Genomic DNA, 21,391 nt, shown 5'->3' with positions numbered 1-21,391 from the left:
AAAGTAATGATACGCTCTTGAAGAATTTGAAAAGCAAAGGTGGTATTGTACATGATACCACTGGATGATGTGTAAGATATGTCAGAGCTGTAAAATATTTGCTGGCTAAGAAATCTTTTAGAAGGCTGCCACATTGCCCGGTTATACATGAAAAACCTTTGAAACTTGAGATTTTTGTATCATTCAGTTAATAATGTAAAGATATTGGTTAACCAGAGCACACTCAACCAAAAGAGAGAGAAAATGCAATCACCTCCAACAGTCCATTCTCACAGAGAGAACCTACAGGAAGTTGGATTTCCTTTGTTTATGTAAGACTATGTGGCCCTTTATAAATGTAATCACCTCCCCTTGTATTTGAGGGTGAAAGTTTGGGAGGAACAGGAAAGAGCTAAACTATAGCTTTGTAGAATAGATAGAAAGTATTTGAAATGTAGCAATCTAAGAAATAAGAAGAGAATAAAGGGAGGAGGGGGAAATGGACAGTAAGAACAATGTGATTTCACATTGTTCCTTATGTTAGTGTATTGGGGCTTTAAACTGGCAAGGACAAAGCACAACCATTTTCTTTCAGAGTTTGGAACTAATTTGGAAATAGACCTAAGAGTCAGGCAAATGATCAAAACATTAATTGTATATATAATAAACTTCAATTAACAAGTGTGGTTTGATCTAAAGCCACAGTTGGGATTTCTAATGCTTCTCCTCATGTCTGAAAATCACGAAGACACTTTCTTTACCACTCCAAAGGCATTGTCTGAAAGGCAGATGCTCATCTCACTATGTACAAAGGGAATCACACTTCATGCTAATTGTGCTCTGATGAGATAAAGAAAAAACTGGTTTCCAGATCTGCCTCTTGAAGGTGGACCCTGACCATGTATATGCAACCCACAGAATCCAGAGCAGGAGATATACACTGAGGATGGACAGATCCAAATAGAAAGAGGAAGAAACTAAGTTTCCTAGATAAATTCCAGATTATTTATATCCCAGGTTCTGTGTTAATGGTGAATAACTTATAATAACTGAAATCCATATCACTTTCAGAAAGTGTAGAAGAGTGAGTAACTAGGCTTTGCAAATAGAAGCTCTTCCCATTTTTAAAAACTAACAATCTCATAAATATGATTCCTTTAGGAGATGAAAATTGAAATCACAGACCACATGCCTACTTCAATAAAAATATAAATGTTTCTGTCATAATGAAAGAAAGTGGCTCTTACTCTCCTAGAATGTGACTGATCCATGATTTTAAAGTCCCATGACAGAAGATCCCTCTGTCACCATGATAATCAAAAGTTCTGACTCTCCCAGGAGAACTCAGTGTTGTTCATCTGGAAAAAAAAAAAAAACTGGAATAGGATGTTAAAAACAAAACAAAAAAGAAAAAAGAAAAACTAGCACCTCATTTTCTGTACTTGGCATTTCAATTCTCCCTTTGAGGAATATATAAGCAACTTCTCTGAAGATAAATGTAACATGGGAAACTACCAATAAGTTTATTTTATGGCTGTTGAAAAAAAAGTGTTATTGAGTCAATAAAATGTCTGTTAGAGATATAAAGGGAGTAGAAAATTATTAACACAGCAAAGGTAAGTTTTCCTAATATCTTGAATGTTCACCCAATCTGTCATTACTGTATCACAGAATCTGTTGCTCAAGGAAATCAGTTTCCCTTTTATTTTGTATTAACACACACTAGTTGTATATACTAATGGATTTCACTGTGATATTTCCACACATGCATACAGATTGCATTGAGCATACTGAAATCAATTGATTTAACTTTATATACTGATTACCTTTTTGAGTTATGATCTGATAAATAAATAAAAATGTATTTTAAAGTTGAATCAATAGATTATACATAAAAAGATTTTTATAGGAAAAATGTATAGTATTTATATTTAAAAAATAAAACATTTACCAATTTTGTAATGGTGTACTTATAAACTTAAAGATAATATTGAAGGTAAAATAAAAATGACCACAACCAAAACTAAATTTATGTATGATATTCAAGGACACTGAGAGGATTTTAGCAAAAATAATCTCAGCATTAAATGCACCAAACACCCGAAGTCTGGTGTAGAATTAGAAAGAAAATCAAAATTGAAATTCATCTTAAAAACTATGTGGAAACAAACGTTAAGTATATCAGTTGAATAAAAAAGACTGTCTACACTGGAACATGTTCTACTTGGGGGGATGTGCCTCCCCCTCAAGTAAAAAACTTGAGGGATGTGGCCAAAATAGTATTCAGTGTAATTATTTTAACATTTACTCCTAAATAACAATAAAATAAACAAATAAGCTAATTAATTAACTTGGGAAAGCATCTAAAGAATTACAGAAATCATAAAGTAACAAGGGAAATAACTAATAATAAAAGAAAAATTAATGAAATGTAAGCACCACCAATAACAACCAAAACCTCCAAATTTTTTTTTTAGATGCATAATTTCTGGGATGAGCAAAGGCATGGGGAAAGCTTTCCTTACATTTTATAATTCACTAAATGCAGATAAATGTTCATCAATAATAGATTCTTAAATTATAGTTAATTTATATTACAAAATTGTGTTCAATGTTTAAAATTGTACATACAATTCTATACGTACAACCAGTGACCACCATTGCTACCATTGTGACAATGTTCCTATAACCATTGGTACTATTTTCCTAAACTCTATTTATTTTAAAAGAAAATAAAAACAAACTTGATATCATTTTACCAGAAGTATCTGTGGAAGCACAAGTTTGATATGTTGGGTACATTTTTCTGTCACACATGAAAATGAATTGAAAAAAAAAATGACACTTTCAAAGCCCTTCCTTGACCCAGTCAGAACAAGAAAATCCAAGCCTCTCAAGTGATGCTAGCCAATCTGTTTACCTAAGTTGGATCTGGTTCTGACCCACTAAGCACAGTCCTTTATAACTTGTGAGGAGCTGGCCTCTGCCCGAATGCCTTCCTGAGCTGGGTCTGATGGAGACAGTGGGCTTGTAGCTAAACCAACCACTCGGGAATATGTAAGAAGTGGACTAGTCATGGAAAGGGATGCCTTGGGGGACACTGGAGCAGTTCCCCACTTCCCTCTCTACCAAGAGAATAGAACTCAGCCAAGGAGATGGATGGAAAATAAGTCAAGTCTAATTCAAAGTTTCCTGAAATATGAGGAACTAGTGGAAGGGGATTGTTAGAAATATTCACCAGGCTGCACATGCTCAGAGCCAGTGCTCAGAGGAAGATTTTTCCAACAGCTTTGACCAAGAAGTCTATCCCTTATGAACATATTACAAAGACTTTCCCAAATTTATTGAGGAGGTAATAGCACTTCCTCAATTTAACTAGATAATTCACCAAACACTGGAGAGGATCCAAGTCCCCCAGGTGTCTCCAGTGTTCCAAAGACCTTGGACAAGATTATGTTTAAGCATTGTGATGTGTTGTTATTTTTGGCTTTACTGATAGTCATTCAGGCAACCACTTAGCTGAAACAATTTCCTAAGCACCAATTCCATAGGCTCAGATTGTGCCTGATTTGCTTGAAGCAAGTTGAGAGAGAGGTGGGGAGTAATAAGAAGGCAGCTCAGGGAGGTTACCAGGGCAAGCCTGCATAGGACTTATTTGTTAATACCCTATCCTCTACCTACATCACAGTTTCCATGGGGTTGCCACTGCAAGAGCTCTGGCCAGAATCTTCAACAACACAGTATATCTGTGAATGTAGAAATATCCTGCCAGATTCCCAAGGAGATGGAAGGACAGCACAGGAGCCACCTGAGAAGGCAAATTCTGGGCAATATGACAAAGCCCATATCTTGGGAATATGACCAAGAATCCAACCTTGTATCCCGTATACATTGTATCTTGTATCCAAACTTTGGAGGGTATTCTCTCCTAGTCTATTTTCAGTCCTCTTTTGAGTTCTGATATATCCTGGCTCCTTAAACTTCAGGATAAGACTTCTGGATTTATCATCATAACTCTGAACCTGACCCCTTTTCTCCTTTTAAAAAACTTATTATAGTGTTTGCCTTATAAACCATATTGCCTCATTATGGAGTGACTAGATCCTGGTACCTGGTATAAGAATGCTGGGTTTAGGTCCTGATTCTGAAATTCCATGGCTGTGTGATCTTGGCAAGTTTTAAACTCTATATGCCTCATATTATCCATACATAAGATACTATATGTATTTACATTAGAAAGTTGACTAAGGGAATGAATCTGTGCCTTGGTAAACAATGAATAAATGTTAACTATTAATGTTATTTATCTGCCAAAATAGTAACCAGCAAATTACCAGGTGTTTTAATATGTTTGGATCAGAACACTCTTTTCATTTTTACTAGAAAGGATTTTTTAGTTAATACTAATAACTGATTTTATCAAATCTTCAGTTTATAAAAGTCATTAAGACCTTTAATTTGAGTTTCAAATCTATTTTATCTAATTTGGGGTTATTTAAATTTAATGCCTTAAATTTTCTTCCATTATTTACACCATTATTATTTAGATGATAAACAATCCAGATAATCCTGTTCCTCTGTAGCACTAAAGAGTAGCATTAGCACTACAGGGACTGCTCATTTTATTATGAGTTTTTATGAATTTTCACATTCCACTTGATAGAATATATAGTTTATGTCTATATTTAGGAAATTAATCAAAATTAGGAAGAATAAAAATGTGTCTTAAGAGGAAAGTGTGCAGTGCACTTTGTAGAAAGATCTAATTTCTATTATGATTCTTTTTAAAAAATTTTGTTAGTTATTGATGGACCTTTATTCATTTATTTGTTTGTATTTGGTGCTTAGAATAGAACCCAGTGCCTCACTCATGCTAGGCAAGTGCACTACCACTGAGCCACAACCTCAGCCCCTCTATTATGATTCTTGATCACTCTGATAGTAACATACAATAAAACTGTTGTGTAAATTGATTTCAAATATTTTCCCATACATGTAATATTGACCTTTAAACAGTCAACATCCCACAGTAAGTCAACACTGATAATTTTTAGAGGTATATATAGATGGAGAGACACAAGATGAAAGAAACCTTTTGAAGAACCAGGGAGGAACAATGGGGTTATTCAGAGGTTTGGTCTCCCTCTTAGTCCTATTCCTGCTGCAGAGGTCAAACACTTCCCTTGTGAGGCTGAATGACAATGGTTATGAAGACCTGGTCATTGCTATAGATCCTGGTGTGCCAGAAGATGGAAAACTAATTGAACAAATAAAGGTAAGATAGATGGAATTTCTTCGGTTTGAATTATGGAAAAGAAAAAAAATGTTAATAGTGAATAATTGTTATAGAAACTTGGAATTCTCCATGAAGGTCAAAAGCAGCATGGTGCAGTGGAGACAAATGTTGGGATGGGCAGAGAAAGGTAGAGGTTCTAGATAGGGTTCTTCCCAATCTTACCACAACACCTACAATAAGGCACAGGGCCTCCCTGATCCTCAGTGTCCTCCTCTGTAAATTAGTAGTTGTACTTATCTCTTTTTAAATAAGTGTTTAACTCATGGTATGCTAGAGGAAAGAGCAGTGAATAAAAGAAAAAAGCCCCTGGTCTCATGGAGTGTATATTTTTTTCAGAGATCTAATTAATAAAAATTAGTAATTTAGCAAGCTGGTCAGGTGTTAGCAGGTTGCTGTGGAATACACCAAATCCAGAAAGGGAGTTTAGAGTGTGGGTGGGACTGGAATCAGGGGAGAATTTTAGTTTCATGTATGATCATCATGGAAGCCCTCAGTGATGAGGTGATGTCTCAACAGAGATTGAGGGAAGTGAGGGAAGAGTCCACTGACAACCTGTGGAATGGGCACAGCATGGAGGTGACAGGATGCTTGCTGTGACTAAGGAAACCATATGGATGAACAGAGTTAAGCAAAGGGCTCTCTAAAGTTAGAGAGGAAGCAGGGCTCAGACCACAGGAAAGACTTTGGCATCTTCTCTGAGATGAGAATCCATGAAAGACTTTGTCCAGAGGAGGTGTACACTCTCCTACATGTTCTGGGATGGCTCTGACTGTGGTATGGAAGAAATGGTGAAAGGCTTGCACTTGTCACTCAATTGTGTATAAATACTATTGTAGCATAGAGGTATAAAAGGACCCAGGTAGAAAGCTGTAGCAGGTGAGTAGTGATAGTGATGAGGACAATTAGACTGTGGTAAAGAGAGTTACTGTGTATGATTCTGAACATACTCTGAGGGCATCATAGACAATATTTCCTGATGGTTTAGATGTGTGTGAGTAGGGGAAGGTAAGAAAGAAATGTAAGAATCAAGGAAGGCTCTACACTTTTGCCTAAATACTTGGAAGGGTGGGAGTCTTATCAATTGGGAAGGAGTAAGTGGGAAAGTTGTTGGGAGATCTGGAGTTAGTTTAGAGTATTTTGAAATTAAAATGCTTATTAGGCATACAAGTTAAAGAGGCAGGAAACTGAAATTAGTGTAAAAATTTGTGTGTATGTAAAAGTTTGAGGGTCCTCAGTGTGTAAATTAAATGAGTTACTAGGTGGGTGCAAACAGAAGAGAAAGGCTCCAGTACCCTGATTTTAAATGCAGGACTTTGATTTTCTAAAGTTTTTCTCAACCATAAAATCTCACATAATACAGAGATTGGGCTTACTGTGATGTGAGTTTTTCTCTGTACATGACATCTATATGTACTTATTCCTCGTATTTAATTTCCAGGACTGTGTCCTGATGCTACTTTTGAAGCCTTCTTTGGTGATTCTATGGATGCTATTTATTGTTCATTCTATATAAATTCTGTTACAGTTATAGGTGTTTGCTTATTGGTACCTTTTGAATTCCAGAAAAGGTAAAAATTCTTTTTTATTAGGGAATATGGGTTAGAGCAGATAGCACAGCTAATTATTAATGATAGGTTCTTAGTGTTCAGGGCTAATTGAGACGCCAACATAAATGTAATCCCTTGGAGCTGTACAATGCCCTACCCACACAATCAAACACAGCAACCCTGCTCAATATATAACTCAATTTGAACCAGTAAATACATTTTCTTCTTGTATGCAAAGAGAGCCATCACTTTGAGCAGAAGGCAGAAATCTATTGGGACCTAAGTATCATATCCCCCCGGCCTTCACCTCCCCCCCCCCAAAAAAAAAAAGGAGAGAAGCATCCTTAGGAAACACAGATAATTCTTTAATCTGAATTAGGTCAATTTTAAACATTTCTGAACTCAGAAATCAGCATTTGATAAACTGTTTTGTTGGGGTAAAAATTTCTTAACCATTGGACACCAAAATGGTAAATTCAATTCCTTGCAGACAAGCCTAGATTTCACAGTGGTTTTTGACATTCTCTCAACCCTCAACAAAGTTCATACATTTATAGAAAGCAACTCTGTGAAACACATCCACATTACACAGAAAAATAAAACTGGGGTTCTGAAAAGATAGGTAGCTTTTCCCAGGTCACACTAAATACAATCAGAACTGAGATCCTGCTCATGAGCTTTGAAGACTGATAGATCTGGGTTTAAATTCTGACTTGAATAAAATGGCAAAACCCCAAAACCAAATACTCTTTCCTAAAAACTTATAAACCAATGTGGTCTTAAATCTATTCTTAGGGATACCTGAGATGTTCAATTTTCAACTTACTCTTTTCTGTGTTTTTAAATATTTCTTCTAAGTTTGAGAGTAATTACTTTTGCAAACCCTGGTACTTTCATCGTCTGGATTCAACTAGGTTATTATAGGAACTCTGAGAAATAATGTAGAATATTATTAAGGAATATTATGGGGGTTTTGCTTCCAAAAACTCAGTGTCCAATTATTAGTTATTCCAGGATACTCTGAGGATGACAGTCATCTAATAGAGTCTCTGACACCACTCTCAGACCTCAGAGCCCACCATTATCCAAGACAGCCCACTTGGACTATTGAGACACCAATATAAATGCAATCCCTTGGAGCTGTACAATGCCCTACACACACAATCATACACAGCAACCCTGTTCAATATATAACTCAATTTGAACCAGTAAATACATTTTCTTCTTGTATGCAAAGAGAGCCATCACTTTGAGCAGAAGGTAAAAATCTATTGGGACCTAAGTATCAACTCCCCCAATCCTCCACCCTCTGCCAAAAAAAAGAAAAAAAAAAAAAGGAGAGAAGCATCCTTAGGAAACACAGATAATTCTTTCATCGGAATTAAGTCAGCAAGTCAACTCTGCAGCTCTCCAAAGCCAGTTTTCCTAATTCTCAGCTGGTCCACTGGGCCTTTAGTTCTCTGAACCCTGGCCTTCTGACTTACCATGGTTATGAACAAATAAGGTTACTGACTTCTTATAGTACCTGTGGTCAGCATATTGGACTCTCTTACAGATAGCCAGGAAGAAGCCCTCAAATTCCTGAGGAACAGTTCTATTGTAGCTTTATGTTAAAGCAGAAATAATCACAGAGGAGCCTGTCTTGAAAAAAAAAAAACAACACTGATGACAGGGATATTTCAAACTGATGAAGAAGCTGACATTACCATTTATTACCCAGGATTTTGGAATTATTCAGGGTCTTGATCATGTAGAATAAAACACCTTAAATGTGTTTTACCCATCAATTTCTCCCACTAGAGAGTAAAGTCTGTGGAGAGACAACTTCTTTTATTAATCATTGTAACTTTGGGCTTCGTAACTTTGGGCTTAGTAACTTTATAACTAAACATTAGGTGAAATTATTTCAGGTTAATGGCAGAGCCACAATTTCACAATCAAAATTTTACCTCTACTATGGATTTTTCCATAACCCTACCCATTGACACTCAATCCTGTTACCTTCCCTATGGATAGGGTGGGGAAAGAATTCCTCCATGCAACTCTAACATCAGCCTGAGAATGTTTAAAAAGATCATTAAAACACGAAGAACAGAAATGATAATATTCCTGTAGACCGTCCTCCTCAGCTTGCATCCATTAAAGCTGTTCTTGACTCAGATTTTTAGTAATGATATCAAGCAATTTTAGGGTTGCTTGTGGGCACAATACTTTTAATTCATCCCATCTTTATGACAACCCTAAAGATAGGTATGTAGCAATGGTCCATTAAAGAGGTGAGGAAACTGAACTTCAGAACATTATATAAATCAACCAAGATCTGTGAACCAAAAAGTACTAACACCAGTACTGGGACCAAGAAAATTACCCCAAAGTCCATGTGCATATTCATATTAATCAGTTCCTTTACACAAAATGCATAAGCACTCGCCTTTTGGGGTAAGAGAACAGAAGACTGAGAAGCCTTTCAATGTGTAGGACAAAGCATTAGTTTGAGTTTGACAGGTTGCAGAAATGAAATGGTGGGCAATCATCAAGCAGATGCTTTTGTGTTGACAGGTACCGGGGGAGATGTCAGAGATAAGCTCTGCTCTGTCAGTCCATTCTTGCTCAGCAATACTCACATATTGTTTTTCATTGAAATAGGACATGGTCACTACAGCATCTACCTACTTGTTTGAAGCCACACAGAAAAGATTTTTTTTCAAAAATGTTTCTATATTAATTCCTGAGAATTGGGAAAGAAGTCCTGAATACAAGAGGCCAAAACATGAGAGCTACGATCAGGTAAGTGTTGAAAACTTCTCTAACAGAAAAAGAATATTTTCAGATGTTTCCCAGTTTTGCCACAAATTGATTGTTTCAGAGTCTTTCTAACTAAATATTGCCATTTGTGTTCTTCATGTTTTAATGATCTTTTGAAATATTCTCAGGCTGATGTTAGAGTTGCAGCACCAGCTTACCCAGGCAGAGATGAACCCTACACCAGGCAGTTCACAGAATGTGGAGAGAAAGCAGAGTATATTCATTTCACCCCTGACTTCATACTGGGGAAAAAACAAAATGAATATGGACCATCAGGTAGGAAATTTGGCTTAAACATCTCATTTTAAACAAGCATCTCTGTTCCTGGGTTTAATGAACCAGGCTTGGAGCAGAAGTCTTTAGGTTCACATCCTGGCTCTTCTGTTTATTTGCTGTGTGTGAACTTAAACAAGTGACCACATGCTGTGTGCTTATGTCTGGTGAAATGGTGAACAGTGAAGTTTTTGACCTTGTGGAAATATTATGAATATTAAAATAGATAATTCATATAAATGTACAAAATACAGTAACAAGAATTTCTTCAGAAATTTGGACAGAGCACATAAAAATGTTTATTTTTATGTCATACTTTTAAGATTTCAATTTTCCAGTTCTCTGCATTTGGATATATATTTTAAAATTTATTTATTTATTCTAATTTGTTATACATGACAGCAGAATGCCTTTCAATTCATAGTACACATATAGAGCATAATTTTTCATGTCTCTGGGTGGTACACAAAGTAGAGTCACAGCATTCTTATCTTCATATGTACTTAGAGTAATGATGCCCATTTCACTCCAACATCTTTCCTTCTCTCATGCCTCCTCCCTTCTCCACCCTCCCTTTTGCCCTATCTAAAGTTCCTCCATTCATCCCATGCTACCCACCCCCATCCCCATTATGAATCAGCACCCACATATCAGAGAAAATATCGGCCTTTGTTTTTTGGGGATTGGCTTACTTCACTTAGTGTAATATTCTCCAGCACCGTCCATTTACCTACAAATGCCATAATTTTATTCTCTTTTAATGTTGAGTCATATTCCACTGTGTATATATACCACAGTTTCTTTATCCATTGGCCTATTGAAAGGCATCTAGGTTGGTTATACAATTTAGCTATTGTCAATTGTGCTATTATAAACACTGATGTGGCTGTGTCCCTGTAATATGCTGTTTTTAAGTTCTTTGGGTATAGACGGAGGAATGGAATAGCTGGGTCAAATGTGGTTTCATTCCAAGTTTTCCAAGGAATCTCCATATTTTTTTCCATATTGGTTGTACCAATTTTCAGTCCCACCAGCAATGTATGAGTGGACCTTTCTCTCCACATCCTCACCAATACTTATTGTTTGTATTCTTAATAGCTGCCATTCTGACTAGAATGAGATAAAATCTTAGTAACATATAGAGCACAATTTTGATTTGCATTTCTCTAATTGCTAGAGATGTTGAACATTTTTTTCATATGTTTGTTAATTGTATATCATCTTCTGATCAGTTCCTTGGCCTGTTTACTGATTGGGTTATTTGTGGTTTTTTGGTTTTAAGTTTTTTGGGTTCTTTGTATATCCAAGAAATTAGTGCTCCCCCTGATATGTGTGTGGTAAAAATTTGCTCTCATTCTGTAGACTTTCTGTTCACCTCACTGATTGTTTCTTTTGCTAAGAAGTTTTTCAGTTTGAATCTGTCCCATTTATTTATTCTTGACATTATTTCTTGCACTATAGAAGTCTTATGAAGGAAGTGAGGGCCTAATCTGACATGATGAAGATTTGGGACTACTTTTTCTTCTATTATATGCAGGGTCTCTGGTTTAATTCCTAGGTCCTTGATCCACTTTGAGTTGAGTTTTGTGCACGATTAGAGATAGGGGTTTAATTTCATTTTGTTGCATATGGATTTCCAGTTTTCCTAGCATCATTTGTTGAAGAGGCTATCTTTTCTCCAATGTATGTTTTTGGAACCTTTGTCTAGCATGAGATAACTGTATTTATGTAGGTTTGTCTTTGTGTCCTCTATTATGTACCATTGGTCTACAAGTCTATTTTGGTACCATACCATGCTGTTTTTGTTAACATTGTTCTGTAATATAGTTTGAGGTCTTGTATAGTGATGATACCTACTTCACTCTTCTTGCCAAGGATTGCTTTAGCTATTCTGGGTCTCTTATTTTTTCAGATAGATTTCATGATTGCTTTTTCTATTTCTATGAGGAATGTCATTGTAATTTTGATTGGGAGTGCATTAAATCTGTATAGTGCTTTTGGTAGTATAGTAATTTTGACAATATTAATTCTACCTATTCAAGGACAAGTGAGATTTTCCATCTTCTAAGATCTTCTTTCTTTCTTTAGTGTTCTGTAGTTTTCATTGTAGAGGTCTTTCACTTCTTTCATTAAGTTGATTTACATTTGGATATTAATCAATTACACATATGTTACTTGGAAACCCGATGTGTAGCAAGCTGGAGAGAGCTATGATGCCACTTACTGATCAAGAGAAAAATGTATAGGCTATTAGTTGGTGATATTATCATTTAACTATTTGCTTGCACCAGATGAAATTGTCTATAGTTGATCATTTGGCCTATTAAAAATGGAAATTTCATCTAGTTCAATCTAAATGTTAAGATAATTTGTTCAGATGAATGAAATAAATTATTTTACAGGCAAAAATGAAAATTACTGTTAAATGAGAGTCCAATTCATAAGTCACTATTCAATGAAAAGTTTTATGAAACCTGAAGACTCAGAATTGCCTTTCCCTCTCCTATTGCCTGTTCAGTGAGTGTTCATTAAGTCTTCATGTCTGCCAACACAGCTGCCTTAGTCATCAATATCTGGACCACTTTCCTACTCTAATTGTGAAAGCTCCATAATCCCCTCCATCCCAATCTCATCTCTCTCCCATATGTTATCCTGACAAGAAGTGCTCTCCTTGGCCCTTCTAATCTTTCTCATCTTTCTATATGTTCCTTCTTTCTACCCTGGCATGTCCAGCAAACCTAGTCACTTCAACCACCAGTACAAATAGCTCAATTCTCCAGCCACTCTTATCCTAATTTACATTTCCTATATTGTATGATCTTGCCTCTTTTTTGCTTCTATTACACGTTTCCCAGACTGTTTAAGTGTAACATCAATTGGCACCATTACAAACACACAGTTTCTAAGCTCAGTTATGCTCTCAAATCTATTTAACAATATTCTTACTTGACTTTTCTCAGTTCCCTTTCTCATTTCCCATCGTAGCTGTTTTAAAGCATCCACCATTTTTCTCAAGATCTCTAGCCACTCCTCTCCAATTTTCAGATGCCTTAATGAGCAACTGAAGTCCCTATTTTTTGTTTGGTCATTCAAACTCATGTCCACCTTCCACCTCCTCTATATAGTTGCAATACAAAAGAAAAACTTTTACAATTTTTACATCCAATTTACCCATTTCAGCTCTTGATCCTTCCTTATATCCTATAATCTAGACCTATTCCATTACCGACAGTCCTACCTATCCTCTCAGACAGTTCTTTGTTATGTAATTTGATATAAGTGTTTATAAAAAGAAAATTCACACTCTCTAAACCATCCTCTAAAAACAACAAGGCTTTTGAGAAAAAAAAGATTAGAAAGACAGCCCTCAAAATCTACATAATTTCATACCAACAACAGTAGTATAGTGTCTATAAAGATCATTTGGACTAGGCAGCAACTTTATAAGGCTGGAGGCTGCCATAGCAGATATTTAAAATGCTCATATGTACACACACACACACACACACACACACACACACACACACACAGAGTAGAATTCTATTAGAAATGAGAGAAAAGTAGGCTGAAATGACATGATTTCAATGGCAATGGAATTTTAAGTCAGAAGGGCTGCTTTTTCAAGTGGGTGCAGGAAGTAGAGCAACCTGAAGAGAGTAGAAGTCAGATAGTAGACCTGTCTAAGAAGATAGTCACAGATGCAGGAAGTTTTAATTTTTAAAAAAATTCACCAAATGTCTTTAGTAGCACTTGATATGAGGGCTTTTCCCTCCCTTACTGAAGGTTATAATTCCACTCCCACTAACCAGGTCCAATTTGCCCAGATCTCAAACAAGCAATTTTAAAGTTTAATGTGTAAAGAATAACTATTTCTCAATATTTTTATTACCACTTTCTCAAGAGTATTTTTAAACAAAATTCTCCTAATTACATCTTATGGCATCTTAATACAATAGTATTACCATATGTCTGATTACATTTTTGTAGAGTTAAAGTTTGAGGAGCCATAAGCCGTTGTACTATCGTTTTACTCATAAACTACCAATATCCAAATCTTCATTGACTTTGACCATAGCATATACTCCTTAAAAGTTTTGTTGATTTAACATATAGGAAAATAAAAATACAATATACTATTTAACAATATACTCATTAAATGCCATAAGCTCTTTTTATAAGCAAAAATGTTAGGAGTTATGGAGATCCTCAATCTAAATATAATTTATAATGGGAAGATCTTAACATTTTTTAGATATAAAATTTGTCACTTGAATTATGATCATGCATTTGAAATATTTTCCTACAGGTAGACTGTTTGTCCATGAGTGGGCTCATCTCCGCTGGGGAGTGTTTGATGAGTACAATGAAGATCAACCTTACTATAGTGCTAAGTCAAAGAAAATTGAAGCAACAAGGCATGGCTATTTATATTCTCTTAGATGACCTCAGACTTTTAACTGGTTGATTTTCCTATTTCACATTCTTTCAAATGATAACTATTTATTTTTGTCTCAATGAAAATACTAGATGCTACATTACAAAACTGCCTCTTTTTAAGGGAAATTTATCTTAGAGCAGTTGGTTGACTTTCTAAAATACACATAACTTTAATGGCAATTATTTGACTGATATTTTGATGTATTTTACACCTATCTACCATAACTGCCAGAACTCATTTAAACTAAGAGTGTACACTACATAGATGGACTAACTACATGTTGATCAAAATTATTTCTATTGTATAATTTTAAACAAAAATGAATACATACTGCTAAATGTGGGCTCAGTAAGAAAGAAAACACTCCAGGAAGCCAACTAGTAACTTCTTGGAGATAAATAAAGGTTATTTTGGAATATCAGTGTAGCATGGTAGTTAATAATAGACTATTCTCTTGATTCTGAGGTTTGGAGAACAAAGTGGCTGGGGAAATCCACTTAAAATTGGGTGCATTATCAATGATTAATGTCCTGCTAGGGATAGGGTCTTGTCAAACAAGTACAAACTGTTACTGACTAATTTGCCTCAAAATGAACTGTCACATATTTTTCAGGTGTTCCACAGGTATCACTGGCAAAAATAGATTTTATAAGTGTCAAGGAGGCAGTTGTATAACAAGATCATGCAGAACTAATTCAACAACAAAATTGTATGAAAAGGACTGTCAATTCTTCCCTGATAAAGTTCAAACAGAAAAAGCATCCATAATGTTCATGCAAAGCATTGATTCTGTAAGTATGTCAATCATTATTTTCAGAATTTATAATCAAAGGGCATTTCTAGTTTTATTCATTTTTATTTTTATTATTTTGTGGTGCTGGTGGTCAAACCCAAGGCCTTATACATGCTAAATGAGTACTCTATCCATTGAACTACATCCTGAGCCCCACATATCCTATTTTAAAATATCTGTCCAGGTGACATAAGGATTAAATATATTAAGAAAGAATTCTTTGAACATTGGTTGACATATGTAAAGAACTCAGATAATGTTACCTGTTATCATTATCACTATCATGGTAAAGCTACTTGATTCTCATTCATTATATTTTATTAAATAAAAGCATATTTTCAGGGTGTATTTTAAATTTCTTTCAGTTTTTTTAGTGCAGGTTATAGTAAATTATTTTCTCATTTTATTAATCTTTTAGGTGTTGGAGTTCTGTAATGCAGAAAACCATAACCAAGAAGCTCCAAGTTTACAAAACATTAAGTGCAATTTTAGAAGTACCTGGGAGGTAATCAGCGATTCTGAGGATTTTAAAAACACCCCACCCATGGCAGCACCACCTCCTCCACCTGTGTTCTCATTGTTGAGGATCAGTGAAAGAATTCTGTGCTTAGTTCTTGATAAGTCTGGAAGCATGTCTGTAAGTTCATGGATCCATATTTTCTCAATGTGGGAATGGAAATAATCGAATGCTAAGAACATATTGAACTCTACCTGTACCTGGGTTGTTCTAAATCACATAGTAACATAAAATACCATCACTTCCTGTAATCATGAGCTCATGATGTTGCAACATTATTGTAGCAAAAGAAAGATGACAAAAGAGTTAAGAATATTCTAATAACCTAATAACATAAGAATATCCATTTTTTCCCCAGAAAATGGATGGTTACTAGGGGAAGATATAAGGCTTTAGCTGGAAAATTAAAACTAGACATTGAAATATGAGGTTGTTTTAAACCATGGTCCTTGTACTGAAAATGCTTGATACATGGAGATAGAGTGGGTTAGTGGTTGCTAAACCCCATCCCAGTTCAAGGAACAAAAACAATCAGCAGAATTCTGAACACAGCTTTATCTTATTTGTATCAACTGTGCAAGTGACCTTTTTATATTCAAACATACACACACAAAAAGCATCATATAACAGACAAGAAGGAGGAGTGAGGGCCTGTCTCCTCCTCTGCCTGCAGCTGGCTTCCACGTGGCCTGTGTGTGCTGCTTTCTGGAAGCCCAGCTTTTCCTCTGGTACTTCTCTCCCTCTGGCTGCCTGATTCTCTTCCACAACCAGTAGCTCATTTAGGCCCCTTTTCACCCTGCCAGCATAATACAGGGCATGATTGGCACTCATTCAGATTGAGTTTGCTGTTGTCCTGACCTGCTGGCTGTTTCCACTCTTAGGAGTGTAGGGGGCACTTGTGGCCAGCCAAGTTGAGCCCCTTTTGTTTTGCTATTGTTGTGTGTTCTCTAGTCCTACAGGAGTTCTGTGAAGCAGGCCATCTAGTTCTCCTGGGGGCATAAAAGATATTATCATGTGGAAAAAATATATACAGCTAGATGCAGCCATTCATTCCATTATCATTTGGTGAATAGAAAGCATTTTATTGGGCTCTGAGAATATACGTACATGTCATTCAGAAGTTGAAAGTCCAATAGAAATTTTTTTTCTACCTTTTCTCATTACCTGGATTAGTCATATTTATTCTGCAAAATTTGTGAGAGGCACTCAGGAGATGGGATGGATTTATTGGCTGCTGTAGGCTCTTCTGATCCCAACACTGCCTGTGAATACATCTGTTTATTATATATTATATTGAAACGAACGTGTCTTTCCCAACTAGCTAGGGAGCTCTTCTAGGAAGTAGAACCTTGTCTGATGAATCTTTGTATACCCATGGCCTAGAACAGAGTTTATCACATAGGGGCAGTCAATAAAAATTTGTTGAAATGTATGGACTACTAATAATCAAATGCAATGTGATAAAGCACCCAGAGGATGACACATTTAAAGCAGAACAGAGCATGCATGCTGCAGGCCAGGAATAAAAACTTCAGCAAATAGGAAAAGAGTGGCTATTGAAAAGGGCAGAGAAAGATTAATGAAATGAACAGATTAATGAAATGAGCCACAATAACACAGAGATCCAGAGAGAGCAACAAAATGCTATACAGCAACCCATAAAGTGACTAGTAAATGTCACTAAGGAAAGAAGAGGCTCCTGATTGGCAGATGAGGAGTCTTCCCTAGACAGGGTGCTGGCAGATCCAGGGTTAAAGGCAAAGCAAAGAAGCAAAGTGGTGGAGAGTACTCAAATATGGTGGTGTAGAAATTTTTCCCTGTAATTTGTTCAGGAAGTTCAGAGGGAAACTTGGGTGTGGTTGTGGAGAGGAACCCCCTGAGTGTGGTGAGGAGGGATGGAGAGGACAAATTATGAAGAAGTATACATCCTCAAAAACCCAATACCAGGAAGAGGGATGTGAGTCCTGAAGTATTACCAAAGAACCAATTCAAATTAATCCATAGCTGGAGAAGTGGTGGGGAAGGTTAGGAGAAGAGGAAAGAAGGGAGGAAGGGACTGGGCTTCTCAGCATTTACTGCAGCTCAAGTAAGTTTTGCATTTGAGTAGACTAGTCCCCAGTAGATGGACCATTTGAGCTCTGGATGGAAGTCAAGATAGTCTGGTTGGATTTGGGAGCTCTGGGGTGTGATTTTATCCAAGGACAAGAGGCACAGAGGCTCCCAGGAGTAATTAGAGAGGCTCTAAAATGTGTATCATCACCTGCAACTCAATCTCCTCCCTAGCTTCCATCTCTAACTTGGGTGGTTAGCAGCAGGAATCATTCCTAATTGAAAAATACGAGCTCCTTACTATTCTGCATGTGTTCCGTAACAGACATAACCATATTTTTCAATTTCACCAATTAAATAATTGCTTTCTTCAACAATACCAATTAATAGTTATGGAAATTTCTTACCAATAAAGTTTACCCACTCATTTTGTGTGATCTACTATTATATTCCAGATGAAAACCACTTGATTGTTTTCTTGTCTTTTTTCATTCTCCTCTCAGAGTTCTACTCGCCTCAATCGAATGAATCAAGCAGCAAAATATTTCCTACTACAGACTGTTGAAAATGGATCCTGGGTAGGGATGGTTCACTTTGATAGTGCAGCCATTGTTAAAAGTGAGCTAATCCAAATAAAAAGTGACAGCGAAAAAAACAAGCTCTTGGAGAGTTTACCTACGCAAGCTTCTGGAGGAACTTCCATCTGCTCTGGAATTGAAGCTGCATTTCAGGTGAAAATCATACTGCAAATATATTTTTTTTCCTTTTTTCTTTGTTTTCAGCATACTTTACTATGAAATGCTGCTGCACATACATTCTGCCTAGTTTTAACATAATTTATTCTAAAAGGCAGAGAACACACAGAAAAAAATTCACTTGGTTTTTAATGGATGAGTGAATTAATGAATAAAATGTAGGGAAATAAATAAATATAAAAATGCCACTATATTATATGACCAATAAGGCCAGATATTTTGCTCTTGTTTGTATAGAAGAGTTGGTGCTAAATAAATTTCAGTTAAGTAAATAATAGTGTGTGGGCACAAAAGCCATCAACTTTGGGGGCAATGAAGCAAATTACTTGGTGTGATTCCACTTTGAGCCAGTTCTCTTTTTAGTTTATATAGCATTCAGACAGGGCAAACTGATGCCTATCTATTAAGTAGGGACTATTAATCTTATCTAGTGTAAGCCATGTGAGTCAGGGTATAACATTTTGCATCAGAGTACTGGCTCTGTTTATTAGCTTTGTAACCTTAGGCAAACTTTTTGGTCTCTTTGGATTCTATATGCCTCTTCTATACAATAGAGGACAGAGGAATGCCTACTCATAGGATTATTATGAAGATGATGTGAACTTATATAGTTACATACTTAGAATGATTTTTGCTGTATTATAGAGTAAATTTTATCCAAATGGTCATATTGAACATATTACTAATATCAATTGTCATTTTTCTGTTTAGAAACCCTGTCTATCCCCTTACAGTCTACAAAATTAAGTCCAAATTCCTCAGTCTGAAGTTACTCCAAAGTCTCCTGAAACTAAGATTGCTCTCTTCTATCTCCCAGCCTTTTTCTCAGTTCTCCACTCCTGATTATGCCCTAAGAACTTACTGTGCACATTGCTCTCCAAGCCCCCTGTGTGCTAGCAGTCCCTCTACCTATGAGCATGTAATTGCTCTGCCTAAAATGCTTCCATCTTTCCCATCTTGACATGTTAAAATTCTACTAGGTCTTCAAAATCCTCTCTCTTTTTAGCTTTTACTGCCCTTCCACAACCCTATAGAGTCTCTTTTATGAATTACATGGAGTTTTAAGCATGGTTTTATAAAATGAAGACCTGCATTTAAATCTCAGTTGTCACTATTAGCTTTGTGACACTAAACATGATTGACCTCTCAAGTCCTTGAGTTTCTCCTTAGTAAGACAGGATAATGAAAGCCAGCACATAAGGTTATTCATGTTTTCATCTATTCAACATGTATTTAATGTCTAGCTGCTATGGGCCAATCAAAGCTGCTTCCCTCTGCAGTGTTTTCTGTATCCATGAGGAACGTATTTTACCATATAGGTGAATACAAACAGTAATGCACATTGTGGAGACAGTGTTTGGAAAGAACATACAGAGTGATATTATTCTGAGTAACTGGGAAAGGAGGGAATTTCTTCAGGAAAAGAGGCCACTGAGGCCTTTCCTAAAAAATGACATCTAAAGTAAGATTTGAAGGATGAGAAAAAGCCAATGGTTCATGTAGAAAGGAGAGCACAAAGTTTCTTAGAAAGAATTGGTAGGGGTGCGGGGCTGGGGTTGTAGCTCAGCGGTAGAGTGCTTGCCTCGCACATGTGAGACCCTGAGTTCTATCCTAAGCACCATATAAAAATAAATAAGTGAAATGAAGGTATTGTGTCCAACTACAACTAAAAAATAAATATTAAAAAAGAGAATTGGGGGCTGGGATTGAGGCTCAGCGGTAGAGCGCTGGCCTAGCATGGGTGGGACCCAGGTTCGATTCTCAGCATCACATAAAATAAAGGCATTGTATTGTGTCCATCTATACCTAAAAAATAAATGTTAAAAAAGAAAAAAAAAGAGTTAAAAAAAAGAATTGGGAAAAAATGGATTAATCCAAGAAATGGTAGAAGCTAGTGGCACTGGACAATAGCAAATGAAGGGGTATGAAATGTGGTTGGAAAATTAGATTATGGCTAACCATCCAAAGCTTCAAAAATATGATAGATTTTTATGTTTTTTAAAGAAGAACAAACAGCTACTGAAGAGCTTGAAACATCAGAATCTGGTTATCAGTTTATGTTTTATGAAGGTGACCTGGTTGCCCCATGTAAAACCAAGTGTAGGGAGCAAGAGTGGTAATAGGGAGACAATTTAGGAGCTTGGGATTGAAATAAATTATACAACATATAAAACATAATTAACACATACTTAGTGTTCAGTAAAAGGGATATCTCTAATTTTTTTTCATTTTTCTTGAACTACAGAGCACTCTGTTGAACATATTTGTTGTGTTTATCTTCATCTCCTCAGTATCAGCAACTCTGTAAGATTATTGAATTAAATTGAATTTTTTCTATGAATGCAGGAGCACATAGTTCCTATTGAATTCCAGCATAGTGGCTGACCCACTGTAAGTGCTCAGTGAATATACTAATTTAAAAAAGGAGAGATGAAGAAGAGAGAATGTTACTTCATCTTTGGATCTTCATTTGCATTCACATGTCAGGGATTAGTATGTTATGAATGTGGTATAAATACCATAAATGTATATAGCCTTCCTCTATTCTTCAGTTTCATTTCAATGCATATCAGAGTATATTTTACATGTATTACAATATGTATAAGTCTCTTTGACTCAGATCCTGAACAAATTGTAATGAGGGTGGTAATTTTTCCCCTTGATATGAACTTTATTAGGGATTTCTACATTCTAAAACCTATTCTGTAAATCTATACATACTTCCACTCCATGAACAAGAAAGCCACTGATAACCTGACTTTTTTTTTCTTGTAGTCTACACTCAGTTTCCCAAAATAGTGCTCAAAGAGGCCATCACTAATTAAAGTTGTCACAGAAGTTGAAATATAATTGCTATCCCAGGCTAAGTTCTCTTTATCCTCTTACATAGCCATCTAGATTTAGAGCTCCAAGATTTAAACTGTTGGACTTTTAGGAAA

General features: G+C 36.0%; 1 protein-coding gene across 1 annotated transcript in view; it reads left to right on the top strand.

Annotated features, from left to right (window-relative positions):
- Window positions 1–5,095: 5,095 nt before the first annotated feature.
- LOC308656596 (calcium-activated chloride channel regulator 4-like) overlaps window positions 5,096–21,391 on the top strand; it is a gene marked incomplete at both ends in the record, with an annotated part of 32,010 nt that continues 15,714 nt past the window's right edge. Inside the window, 7 exons of the mRNA XM_081307839.1 lie at window positions 5,096–5,254; window positions 9,469–9,609; window positions 9,756–9,903; window positions 14,207–14,315; window positions 14,952–15,129; window positions 15,550–15,768; window positions 18,201–18,428. Of these exons, the coding sequence (XP_081163965.1) occupies window positions 5,096–5,254; window positions 9,469–9,609; window positions 9,756–9,903; window positions 14,207–14,315; window positions 14,952–15,129; window positions 15,550–15,768; window positions 18,201–18,428 (1,182 nt within the window). The remainder of the gene's footprint in view (window positions 5,255–9,468; window positions 9,610–9,755; window positions 9,904–14,206; window positions 14,316–14,951; window positions 15,130–15,549; window positions 15,769–18,200; window positions 18,429–21,391) is intronic.

Source organism: Spermophilus citellus (assembly GCF_964194105.1).
Source record: "Spermophilus citellus genome assembly, chromosome: 9".
In the NCBI taxonomy this organism is placed as follows: domain Eukaryota; kingdom Metazoa; phylum Chordata; class Mammalia; order Rodentia; family Sciuridae; genus Spermophilus; species Spermophilus citellus.
The sequence above is the reverse complement of the archived record's forward strand: the minus strand, read 5'-3'. Positions and strand labels throughout refer to the sequence as shown.